The 13,226-nt window shown below is 38.5% G+C and overlaps 1 protein-coding gene across 2 annotated transcripts; it reads right to left on the bottom strand.

Moving 5' to 3' along the window:
- Positions 1 to 7,640: 7,640 nt before the first annotated feature.
- On the bottom strand, positions 7,641 to 9,147 carry LOC131882821 (heme-binding protein 2-like). Of its 2 annotated transcripts, XM_059230092.1 has the most exons (6): positions 9,020 to 9,147; positions 8,733 to 8,882; positions 8,589 to 8,663; positions 8,385 to 8,523; positions 8,143 to 8,320; positions 7,641 to 7,971 (listed from the first exon to the last, which is right to left on the bottom strand). In XM_059230092.1, exons 2-6 carry the CDS (start codon positions 8,733 to 8,735, stop codon positions 7,782 to 7,784), a joined length of 585 nt encoding a protein of 194 aa, XP_059086075.1. In that variant the 5' UTR covers positions 8,736 to 8,882; positions 9,020 to 9,147; the 3' UTR covers positions 7,641 to 7,781. The 2 variants fall into 2 exon arrangements, with proteins under 2 accessions (XP_059086075.1, XP_059086074.1); XM_059230091.1 differs by having other exon boundaries at positions 8,733 to 9,097.
- Positions 9,148 to 13,226: the final 4,079 nt, after the last annotated feature.

The raw sequence follows: 13,226 nt of genomic DNA on the forward strand, positions 1-13,226 counted from the left end.
AGTGGGGGGTGGCCTTTATTGGAGAATACTAGCTAGCAAGCCGGCACCCGGTAGGTGCAAGTTTCAAGACAGCAGACGCCTAGTTCGACGACATAATATGAAAATCCAGTGGAAAAGCTGTATTGAATCAATCGAATTGATCAATACAATGTTACCACCATCAGTGACTTGTGGCCAACTGAACTTCATTTTCAATGAAACAACTTCAATAAGAGACTACCTCGATGGATGAGGGAGGCCAGTGCGGAGCTCGCTTTGATTATTTGCCTCCAAAAATGCTGTTTGCGCCCAATGACTCAAACAAGAATCTTAGTCGTGATATAGTTCCTCCCGATCGAGGACGGTCCGAAGTTGTGAAGAAATGGTCTCGGCAGTATGGCGACCCCAAACTTAATAGCTGCTATTTTCGTGGCTTATCCACTTTACCCATTCCAAGAACCAATTGAATTCTGCGGCGACCAAAATTCTCAACTCAGATTGTTAGAGGCATAAGGCAAAGCGGTCAAAGGGATAAGCCACGAAAATATCTGCTAAGAAGTGCGCATGCAAGATCATCGATGGTAGCTAGCGAGAGTGTAACTTCATCACAGTTGTAGTGTACGCTCATTGCAATAAATCCAGTACAATTTATTGAAGACCAACGCAAATCTTCATTGCCAGTATACAGACACCCAGCTAACTGGTTGGAGAGTGTAGAGAGGATTAAGAGTGTGACAAAACTTCCTAAATCCCTCATCTTTGACATTACATTTTGCATTGGTCTTCCCTAGTCTTCCCACGATTTTCAAGCATTTTCCATACCATTTGAGAGGACCTTGGCTTCCAGATAAAGTAGGGTGGCAGAAATAACAACAAATATTAACGTTATTAAAGTGTTTTTTTCTAGAAACCATGCCCTGTCGCGTGGAAACAGAATGAAGTCCCAAATTCCCTTATTTGGATTCCTTGCCTTCTCAATTCGACGGAGTGAAGACGCTAAATTGGTAACTTTAATTTTGATTTTAAGCCGTAGAACCATTAAAACTTTCTAGATATTACAAACGAGGTGACACTGCCATTGTGCCGATCTTGGATGGCTTAATCTTCCAATATCTCCATGCCTTTGGAACAATTCCGAAATCGTTGACGATAAAATCGGGAAAGGAGACGTTATTCTCATCCCTGCTGCTTGATCCACCCTCCTGAAACTGAATTTCCCATGCCGGACCACATGGTGCAGGCTCAATCACAAGCTCTTGCACTGAAGAAACTTTCACCCAGGTGCTAGAGTTGGATCCATCAACTTGTTGCCACAATGAGGATCTGTAGTTGGAACTCATCTTGCCATTACAATCCAAATGTAAAACAAATCAAATGCAAGTTTCTTTTGTCAAGAATTGAAGTGGCAACTTGATATTTTCAAATAAAGATTATGTCTCACATCGTATGTCATATCATTCGAGACAAATATTTATGAAGCAACAATAACGATCATAATTTGACACTAAATCATACATGAGATTTAATCAATCAAAACTACTCTCAAAGTCATTATGACTAAATAAGCTGATGAGACAGGAACGAAAAGTATGACAAGTCATGTGGCAAAAATGTTTGTGTATTTTTGTATGTTTTAAGGACTTCCTTACCGCTACTAGGGAAAATAATTCCCAGTAGTTCAAGACGAAAAGCCTCGCTAATCTATTTAATTGTTTATTCATACATCATCTGATCGACCAAGAAATTAGAGTGTGCGGATCGGATTAGTCCTTGAACGCACGGTACATCAGTCCACACATAAATCCTCCTGCTTAATCTTTTTCTAAGGTATAATGGGAGTCGTTTCCCCCACCAATCATTTCTGAAATTGAATTCCTTCACGAAAACTGTAACAATGTTTAGCTCATCTATAGTTATTGTAGGATGACTGAACTTACAAGCACATTCTTTCTTTTAACTTTTAGACTGAACAATTTGCCATTCACACGCCGTTAAACTAGAGCTAAAGCAACTTTTCAATCGAATATTGTAGCAGTTCAATTCGATGCAGAGTTTCATTAAATAACAGTTTTACTTTTGAGGCTAAAAACTAAAGGAAGGAGGACTTGCATGTTTTCAATGCTTCTTTAAAGTCATGAAGTGCCTGTTTAACGCTTTTGATAATTTATTTCATTGGTGATACAATGGAAAAAAGGTAGGCAAAGTTGGCAGATAGATCATGGTTTATTTTCTGGGGACGACTATAGCACTCCCATAGGAGCATTATGAGTTTAGTCAAAAAAAAGAATCATGAACCGTATTCAATGGAGTGGAAACATTAGATGATTACTAAGAGCAGAGTAGACTAATAATTGAATTCATTCAGTGACTAACAACATTTAAGAATGAGATAGGTCAACATGTCTGATCATTTCAAAAGTCCCTAGGGCTATTATGACAGTGGTGGACTTAGTGTGATTAGCCTGTTTCACACTCTTCCATGGTTAAGGACATATTGTTATTGGCAAAAAAAATCTATTTTAAGCTGGGTTTCGTTCTACGTTTACTATGGACTGATAGAAGTTGATGACATTTATTGTGGGGGATTTCCGTAAGGCGGGCTTGACTAAGGTGGAACTGACGGGGTTCATTGTTGACCAGGATCCAAGTGGGGGAGTTCATGGACCAAAGTAGATGAAATTCCATGTGTGGCTGAGTACAAATTGGGGGAATAGACCACTGGTGGAATTTAAGAATGCTAGAGGAATTCACTATGAGGGCATACACTGTCGAAAAGTCAGCGGCAGAGACTTGACCACTAGCTGAACTTCATGCTGGGTTAATGCTGGTTCACTATGCATATGGGGACATCCATTGGTAGGAAATCATTGAGGGAGAACACAAAAAAGCAAAACAAGCAATCCACTGGGAGTTGGTAACAGAGTGAGCCCTTGACATCATGATGTCAGCCAGATCTTGAATAGCGGTTAAAAGGTCTTCAATTATTGTTAATAAACAAAACTGGTTTATTTTGGCCCATTAACTAATAGAGGCTAACTATAGATTTTCAGAACTTTTAATTAAATTTGATGATTTAAGGATTTAAAAGCTTTACTTTTGAGCTACGGGATAATGATCTGCCACGTTGACTTTAGGGCTAGTAATACCCACCTGTGTTAAAAAGAAGTACAACACAAAGCAATTTGAATTGGGTAAACATTCGGAGTAGACATAATCTAATTCGGACATTTAGGCAAGCGCTGGTACCAGCAAACAAACTTGCCTGCCAATACCAGTGATGCAAAATTGGCGTTTCGAACTGGTTTTAACGAAGCTGACCGTTCCTCATATAGTAATGTGAAAGAAGGGTCAGCTTCTCAAAAACATGTTTGAAGCTCCAAACTTGCATCGCTGACACTGGTACCAGCAAACAAAGGAACCTGCCAGAGCTTGCCTAAACGTCCCCATAATGAAACTTTGAGCGTTGTCCACTTTATATGTTACTTACTCCCTTTGAACCCCAGGACTCTACCGAGGACTGACGCACACATGCACTCACTGACATATATTTCTGGCACTTCTGATATATGTTTTGTTTTTCCCAGCCAACTTCCGTCGTCAACGGGAGCAAAAAAACGCCACACTGAACTTCTTAGCTAACGACGACCAAAAAAGATCACTTTGTCAATGTTTATCATGTATAGGTCAAATGAATTGACCCTCTGAAGTAGATGAGCCAATTTACCAATACCAATCTTGGATGGAGAAGAGACAACTACATTCATATACAATGGCCAACCATGTCTTTGTGGTTTCTAGAATTTGGTCGCCCTGGAAATCAGGCTTTCCTAAAAGAAAATTTTGAGCGTTTGGAAATGGGTCAAAATAGCTCAATGACCGGAAAATGACTTTTGAAGTCTCAAAATGTTTCCACAGAATTTAGTTCATACGCTCCTGCCAAAACTAGTTAAAGAGGAATACAGGAAACCTTCACAATTCCTCATATAGCTCAGAAAAAATAGTTGGCAAATAAGTCGTCAGTTTGGCAGTACTGAAAAAGTTTAAAATGGAACCAAATTTTACCAAATTTGCCAAATTTTTTGAATTTCCCAAACAAATTAGCAAATTTCCAAATTATGAGTCAATTTGATCACATCAGTAATGTAGACTGAACTCGAAGTATGGAACCCTCCCAACAGGGGATATTGGCCGTATAGAAAAGGTGCAAAGAAGAATCCCCAAGTGGCACAATTCTTTTCCGGAGAGAATGTCTTCACTCTCTTCAAACATTAGAGTAGAGACGTTATTTCTTGGACTTCCCTCTTATGTTAAAGGTGTGCTTGAGACTGTTAACAATATCACTTCTTTGGGATCACCTATCTTTGCGATCACTTTTCTTAGCTCGTGAAGGATCAGATTTGATGAAGACGCGCAAATTAGAAAATGGGTCTTTTTTGGAATTAAATGTCTAATCTCATACACGTTACCATTCATTTTTATGTGTTCTGCTTGTATATGGAACACTTATCCCTGAAACATTCTTGAACAGCCAGTGCGTTTAAAAAAACTTTTTTCCTAGCATGCTTCTAAATTATTAGTCCATTATTAAACCCCTTCTGTTATCATCAATTCGATGTTTGAGTAGTTCACACAATAAACAACTCTAGTCATACTTATACTTAGTGTGATATCTCATTCTAGTCAGGTATTTTATCGTTCTCACCATTTAATTCAAATTTTCTGATATCAATTTCTGCCTGCAAGTGCTCATCTGCTTGTATTCATGTGGGAGAGTGCATTTAACAAATTCAGCATTTCAAGATTCTCGACTTCATCCCGCAAAACCTTTAGCAACATAATGACATAACGGTTCAGCTTGCTCATTATTTATATAAAATACAAGATTCAAGTCTGTGATGAAAATTGGTTGACAATAAGTATTAACCCAAGATTCCCGTCCAGGTGGAGGACGACTGTCCCAAGAATCTTCGTCGATTTGATTAAGCTGTTGTATCAGGAAATGAGACGTGACAAGTGACCACCCAAGGACGAATCAAAATGGAGGTTTCGTCACCATTTTTCTCAGAAGGTTGAGTTTGACATCAGCTTTAAGGTCCCTATTGCGGAGATTGCTTTCAGTTTTTCCAATACACAGCCGTGTCCATAGAACCAATTTTGGGAAAGCTACATAAAAAAGAACTTTCCACGTTCACAGATTCCACTCACCTAAGGGCTTTTGGCTCTCGGCAATCACTTTGTTTTCCCTCTTTCTTATCCCTTAACATGTATAAGAACCTATACTTAGCGACCTTAGCGTCCCTAAACCTAGTCAAACTTGACCCATACCCAACAGTTGCTCACTTCGAAGGCTTCAGTTGCCAGCTAGGTGACGTCACTACATATACTACGGCAGGGGCCAGCATGTGAGGATAAGCTACGAAAAGAGGGAATTTGGGATGTGTGTTTTACAATATATCTCTGAATAAATAAAAAAGCCACCAATTCAAAAAGCATCCAAAATGTGGAAAATGTTTAAAGATGCAAATTGATTGTGAACTTGAGCGACAAATTGAGTACACTAACCAGGTTCACACAATTCCAAGTGCTATCTTAAGTCAGGTGTTTATCTTTTTCCTACTTTTTCAGCACACTCTTTCTTCTCACTTTTTCAGCTTTGCATTCGTCTTACAATTCTTACGATGCGATATACACGCTGGAAAGCTAGGATTTTGTGAGGTTTAGGTCTACTCACATCGCCCACCTTCCAATTCAAGTTAGAATGACACATTTGTCCATCGCCCAACAGCGTAGTTCCAAGGACGATTTTGACAGTTTTCCAATCCGCCATAGTTTCACGCAGTCTAGCTTCCAGTTCAAGCATAAGTTGCGTCAAGATTTGGAATTCAATGATTTTCATTAAGGAAGCTTGGTAACTGAGTGGTTTAACATACCTGATACAGTCACGACGTAGTTCCCAGAGTGCATGGGTTCGAATTCTCAAACGGACTTTCCAAGTCCGATTTTGGTACTTTAGTTGCGTGATTATCAATTTGCAGCATTGCGTTACGGAATCTTCACTGCCATCCTCAACACCATGATTCCTCCAAAGAAGATCACGGACCTTTTTGACCCTTTGATTACATGCGTTTCGTTTCTGATTAGATAGGACTGGATTGAGAAGGGCCTCTGTATTTAGAAGAGTTCGAAAGTGAGTTCAGCTCACCATAGCAATTTCATTTTAACTCCTTTCCATAACAATAAGTTTACCTGGGCCCCAGATCCACACCAAACACATTCACATAATATTCTTTGATTCTACATATCATATAGGCTTTAGCTACCCTTCAGGCACCCTTTAATGTATTTCGAATGTTTCAAATGCCACTTGTTGAGCCACTTTCTATATTTCTATTTAAAAATACCTAGTTTGAATCTGGTGTTGCTGTAATTGCAGTTAAGGATGCCTGATAAATAAATTAAGCCTTAGAACCAACTCTTAAAGCACAAAAATTTACAAAATTGTTTTTGGTTTGGATCTGAGATTCATATAAACTCAATGTTTTGGAACAGAATTGAAGGTTCAACATTAACTGCAATGGTGCTCTAACCTCAGGGTTGCACTCTTTTAATACCGGGCACTAGGATTGAGTGCAACGAAAATGAAACTATGTAAGACCAGTATTTAAATGAATGACACAGGCCAAGCTAGAATTTCTCTGAAATGTTTGTAAAGTGTGACAAGCACCGCCCTCTATCTTTGTGAATTAATTTGAATGAAGTTTTACTCACTTCCCAACCTTCAAATAGTGATATAGCTCATCAAAAACCATTGACCATTGCTACATTAACAAACATATCTCAAGACGTTTGTCTTAGGAACCAGGTGAACAAAGTCCTTTTCATAAGTCCACAGGGCTTTATTGTATGCCTCTTGTGCATCTAAACATATCTGAAACTGAACATGCCATCTTCAGCTTTAGACAAAATAACTGCCCATAATCATGGCACAAGTTATTGACCCCTTGGTTCCTTTTAGCCTGTGGCTGGTTTGGCTTGATCTCGTTATATTGAAAGTAACAAAGGTGGGACTTCATGAAGACTGCCAGGGTATGCATCAAAACCATCCATCCAACGTAATGCCACGTTTTTGAAATCATGCAGCTAAAGTACCAAAATCGGACTCAGAAAGTCCGTTTGAGTTCGAATTCCGCCCTTGAACACAAAACTTCACGGTTCGTCAAAGATCACCTTTTCTAATTCTGAAGACGCTTTTTATTGAGATCCACGTAATGAAAAACCACGTCAAATCATGACCACTGGACAATTTTCTGAAGATTTTGGCCAAAACCCATGAGTCATCTGTTTTTAAGATCACCCAATGGCTGATCCTCTTACCTTGATTCTGATAACTTCAACATCTGCAAACCTTAAGCACTTTGAACATTCCAGGAGTTTTGCTATTCGGACAGTTAGGATAGCGCTGGTACCAGCAAACGTGATGCAAAATTGACGTTTTAACGAAGCTGACCTTTCCTCATATAGCAATGTGAAAGAAGAGTGAGCTTCTCAAAGACGTGTGTGAAGCCTTAAACTTGCATCAAATTACCCTACGTACAATAATAAGTTGAAATGAAGACATTTCAAATTCAATAACAGAAAGGGAGTGAGACCCCGTCAGAGAATCTTTTCTGAGTACTTGAGGTATATTATCATGTGCATGATATATATGCAAAATATTTTGCATATAAAAACACGCATTCCCATGATACAAAAAATAAAACGCCTGGGCTCAATATTCCATTGTCTTAATCCTCTTGGGGGGCCTAGGGCTCCTGAGGGGGCTTCTTGACCAGCCACAACTCGTTCCGACGATTGATGAACTTCTGAGGGGCATCATATCCATTTTGGTAGTAGCCGGTTTGGTCCACATCAACGTTCATATCTTTGGCCATCTCGAGAATATTCTGATACTCCTGTTTCCACGTGGTCTCGTTTGGGTAACCGGAAATCTTCCTGAAAAGGAAGAACAGAATCCGACATATTCAGAGGTTGCGCACTTTCAGGTATGAGGTACCGTTGCTGAGAGATCTAAATAAAGCATAAATCTCTCTCGGTTATTGGGTTTTCTTAGAGGGCTAGTCAAAACCCTCTAGGTTTTCTGATTGTAACACATTGCTTGCTTACCGTGTCAATATTGTCATGGGTTTTCTCTCCACGATGTAGACGTGTTCGTTGGTTGGTTTGGGAGGATTGTCTTGAATATCTTGGCCAATGTAAAAGCACATTTCCCGAGATTGCTCCGCTCCCTGCTTCTCTGTGGACACCCATGTACTCACAGGAATGGTCATGGCGATCTTTTGCTCTGCAAGATCAATGTTGGTAGCCTTTGCTACACCTTAAAAACTATTATTTGAAACAAGCGTTACTTGTCTCATTCTCCCCGGTTATGTAGTTGAAGAGTCGCCGAAACATGGGACTCGTCGACTGGCCAGGATCGTCTCCGTCGATATTGGGTACAAACTTGGTTGCTGCCCATTTATAGGGCGTATACTCCCTTTCCTCCAGCTGAAATCCATTCAAGTTAAGCTCAATTTTTCAAATGAATGTTTGAACATACTTAAGGTTCTTACACCATTGTCGTGGGTCTTGGTGACCGTGTAAGGTGCACCTTCAAAGGTTCCCATAAAACCTTGGAGCAGCAGGGACTGTAAAGCAGGAATTGTGTCACCCTTGATGTTACGTTTTGATTTGAGAAGCACATTTACTAATCTCACCATAATGATCAAATCAAATCTGACAGGTGTTTCGTTTGGGCTCAAAACTGAACTTGAAGTGGACGACAAATTCCTACAGCTACGTCCAGAGTTCACAATGCACTTTTGTGACTCGTCTCAATCCACCCAGGTAAGTCGTTGTTGCCTTTCCTTTACCAAATAGTTCCGTGGATGGAATGAAAGATCGCATAAGTAGAGGGAAAATGGGGTTATCAAAACACTTCAACCGTATTGTGGTTCATCTTATCTTTGGGGTTAGACCGTTAGAGTTCTTCCTATTTATTTACCTTAGTAAAGGACGTCCAAACCACTGTCCGGCCGGCTTGGAATTTGGCCGAACAGATCGTAAATGGCTTCAAGTGCTTGTTCTTGAAGGTGAACCACCTGAGGCCGATCCAAGAATTCCTGTAGACGTTAGTTGCCATCTCGAATGCGAAACCGCTGAAAAAGAAGCTGCCGTAGACGTTGCGCAATTTGTATTTGTGCGTGATTAGCCTTATTTTATAGCTATCTATGGTTTGGGAACCTGAAGCAGAATTGACAATACATACAAAATTTCTCCATTGTCTACTTCCGTTTCAGTGAACTTCTTCTAACAAATGACATTGCAACATTAATTTTTCGGGATGGAGGAGGCTCCTGAGTTGTCAATAGCGGTATCTTTAAAGATCATCTTAGGGTTTTGAAATAGCTTCCTTGCTTTGACTTCTTTTGGAGCTATATTGAAACTCTGGTTTACTTGAAACCTCAATTTAATAGTTTATTGTTGGGAGGGTATAAAAGAACTGATTAAAATTTGGTGGAGTCAATGACCAAGATAGTTAATCAAAATGCGCAGGATATTTCACATTAAAGCATGACTAGAGCTGCACCATCAGGCAACATCTAACAATAATATGTTTTATGAAGAAAATTAGCAGGCAAGATGGCTGTGTTTTGTTTCTGTTTTCAAGAATGAATTGACAAGACTAGATATTTTTTTTCAATAGTGCAATGAACAAGTTTCTTTAGTAGTAGTGTGTTATCACATTTAAAAGTTTGGAATTCCAAAAATGGAATTAATTTGTGTAAAAAACTGTAAGAATGAGAATCCAGCCTAATTTGATCAACATAGTCCAACTCTCTTCTTTCTTGGGCTCATTCATTGTTCAATTTGCTACCCTCAAATGTTCATAGGGAGTATAAAGGTGTTGATCCAGTAGCAGGATTTAAGTCAGACTTGGACAAGTTTTTGATGAAATTTCCTGATCAACCCTATATTGACGGGTTAGCCAGCTCTTTCAACTCTAATTCATTGGTCAATGAAGTAATATATCAAAATAAAAGTCAAGTAAGTTTAACTATGTGTCATGGAAGTCTGCAAAAAAAAGAATGAATTGGGACTTTGAGAAAACAACAGTATTGACACATTGAAGTAGCAGCTGCACAATGAAAAGCAGCACAAATTTGGGGAGGTCATTGGGGCACTTTTCAAAACAGTAGAGGTTCTAAAAATACAAGATATAAATCTTAATATTGGACATTAACAGTCTCTAAGGTTTCAAAAAGTTTATTGCAAAAATACGAAATTCTAAAATACAAAAAAATCAGCCGCAAAACGGCTTTTTCTTCTAAAATTAGTTTTTATTCATGTAAATGAGTGAAACTTAGACAGTTTATAAAGATACCTACCTGCATGAACCATTCCTTTAATGGATAAAAGAACTGAATCTTCAATTTAATCCCTCAGCAAAGAGATATGAAGCCTCAAAAGTTGACAATGACGTCATCTTCCTTTCCTGATTCAATGAGTCATATAGGAATTGGCGTTATTAGTGTAGATGATATTTGCTGGTTCCGCTGTACAAAATTTTTATTGACCAGTACTTGTTGCCCAATTTTAAAATGCATGTTCCTCCTACTGATGATTTATTGATTTTATTTAGAAAAATCAGCAATCAGGGATGAGAAATTATTGAAAGCCATTTTCTACCACCTGGCAGAAACTGGTGGTAGAAAATGGCAGAAATTGGTCCAAAATAAGTGGCAAAAATGTCAGAAAATGGCCAAAAATAGAATTATTTGTATTATTCTACGTCATCTTTTTCTAGCATTTGCAATTGCTTCCGTTATTTTTAAGCCTACTTGTGTGTAGTTTTGACACGTTGGGATGGGTATTTTGTATCAAATGTGAGATACAACCACTAAACGTCATTGGTGTGAGATCGAGTGTGAATTTTGACACCGCAATTGATTGGAGTCAGGGATGCCATTTGACCTAAACTTTTTTAAAGTCAAAATGACGACAATTGCATTTAAAAAAAGTTATATCATATTCAATAACCATTTTGATGAGTGTGAAAAAAATGTAAGTGTTGTGGCTAGGCCTTGCATACTGCAAGTGGTCTATGGATACTGGTATCAATTCAATCAACCATCAAACAGTATAAATATCAATATTTGAGGAACATTTTGCATTTCAGCCAATGCTATATCAATATGCTTTGTAGCAAAGGACATTTGAAAAACTTATCCAACCCATATCCTTCTTGTCTTTGACATCCTTCAGAATCAAGATTGGCCATTCTAAACACCAGCGGCCATTTTTGACCACCTTCCAGCAATTTCTGCCATTTCTTGCCATTTCCTGCCACTTTCTGCCAACTATGGCAAAGAGTGGCAAAAATTAGATCAATCTCGATTTTTCCCATCACTGTCAGCAATTGACCATCCGAGCTGAGGTCTTCTTATATTTCGTCCTTCTTGGTTATTTCATATGGCTCTTTTCATGAAGTCATTTATTTTTAACGTATTGCATAAGTAGCGATAAAATGAAACTGATCACGCACAAAGACGCTTAAAATCGTGCAACCTCTACGGCATCTTCTTTTTCAGCTGTTTCGCATTCGAGATGGCAACTAACGTCTACAAAGAATTCCTGGGTTTCGTCTCAAATACGGATGGAATCGATGAATTCCTGGAGTCGGCGAATTTCTGCTCGGAGGTGGCGATTTTCTTCGATTATATAAAGACACAAAAGTCCTCCTCCAACACAAAGCACCTCCCTCCACGGCAAATTCATTTTCTAACTGACTAGGGACCGTGGATGCAGAGACCCTCGAGGTTGAGTATACGTCATCAAATTCGAGCGATCTGATTGGCTGCCAATTGTCAACGAACATGCATGGCCTTTGTTTGGAAACTTTCTCCTCAGGGAGTCAGTCACTTCCAAAAAGACCTAACGTGTTTGCATGGCATAAGAAGGCAAAGCTTTGAATGATTTATGACAAATCTGATTCACCCTGGGTTCAACCAACATATTCTACAGCATTAAAGTGTCTTTTGCTATTAGAATTGCATCAGTACAGTATTTCTCAATAAAATATAGCTGTCACGCTGATTTCTTGCATGATGCCAGTGTCAATTTGGACTAAAGCACTTCAAAAAAGAAAGTAGAACCATGTTAAACAAATTTAATTGTAAAGTATAAGGGACTTGTTTCTTGAGAGACTCAGAAAGTTCACAGGCCATAACGTGAATTTGAATAATAGAATGAAATATGTTTGCAATCTAATCTTCGTAAAAAATGGGTTCAGAAATTATTTAGAAAGTAACAAAACTAGTTTTAATAATCTAACATGCCATATCCATGCATCAGTTTGTCTTTGAGTAAAATTTCGCAGTGTCCTTGAAAAAAAAACCACTGGTGCTTGCCATGACAATACTCAGTTCAGTCTTACAAAGCGCATCAGTTCGAAATCTGTTTGGAAACTTTTTAGTTCATCTGATCGCTTACTTTTTCGAAGTGGAGCCACTTGTCAAACCTCGCGCGTCTCTGACCAGGGTCNTTTTAGTTCATCTGATCGCTTACTTTTTCGAAGTGGAGCCACTTGTCAAACCTCGCGCGTCTCTGACCAGGGTCTCTATAACTGACTAACAAACAGGAGAGTGAATTGCGCCAGCTGAAGCAGAGGGGCAGGATAGTGTTGCCAGATTTTATGGCCGTCAAAAGGGCCATATTTTTGGAATTTTTCATAGGTTAGAAATCACATTTAATGTGTTTTTTGGATATTTCGGACAAATGTTATTTACCCTCAAAAATACATTTTTAAATGACTCTTTTATCCATCACTTTTTATTGCATTTGCAAAGAATTTATTGCATTGCAAAGAATGAGACGGCGAAAAAAAAATCTATTTTGTCGAATAAGGTTAAAATTGAAGTGGTCAGAAAACCACATTTTACAATCTTTCTCTTGATAGTAACACCTAACAAAAATTATATTTTAGAAATCAGCACAAAAACACAATTTCAGTGATGTGTAATACTTGCACTTTGTTGTAAAGTTTCATTTCTCAAGTAAGGTAGCTCTTCCTTTGTACAATATAGATTAACTCATTAACTTGTTCATTTAGTTTTTCAATCTTTTGATTTTAATAATGATTTTGATAGTTCCCAAACCATAATAATGTTATTATAATGACAATGACTAAAAGTCCAATATATTCCATTTTA

This window comes from Tigriopus californicus, chromosome 6 (assembly GCF_007210705.1).
Source record: "Tigriopus californicus strain San Diego chromosome 6, Tcal_SD_v2.1, whole genome shotgun sequence".
NCBI lineage: Eukaryota > Metazoa > Arthropoda > Copepoda > Harpacticoida > Harpacticidae > Tigriopus > Tigriopus californicus.

Excerpts from the sequence above, each read along its gene's own strand:
- LOC131882821 (XM_059230092.1), bottom strand. Across the intron at positions 8,524-8,588 it reads CCAAGACCCACGACAATGGT|CTGGAGGAAAGGGAGTATAC; the intron begins GTAAGAACCTTA and ends AATGGATTTCAG. Across the intron at positions 7,972-8,142 it reads CCCATGACAATATTGACACG|GAAGATTTCCGGTTACCCAA; the intron begins GTAAGCAAGCAA and ends CTTCCTTTTCAG.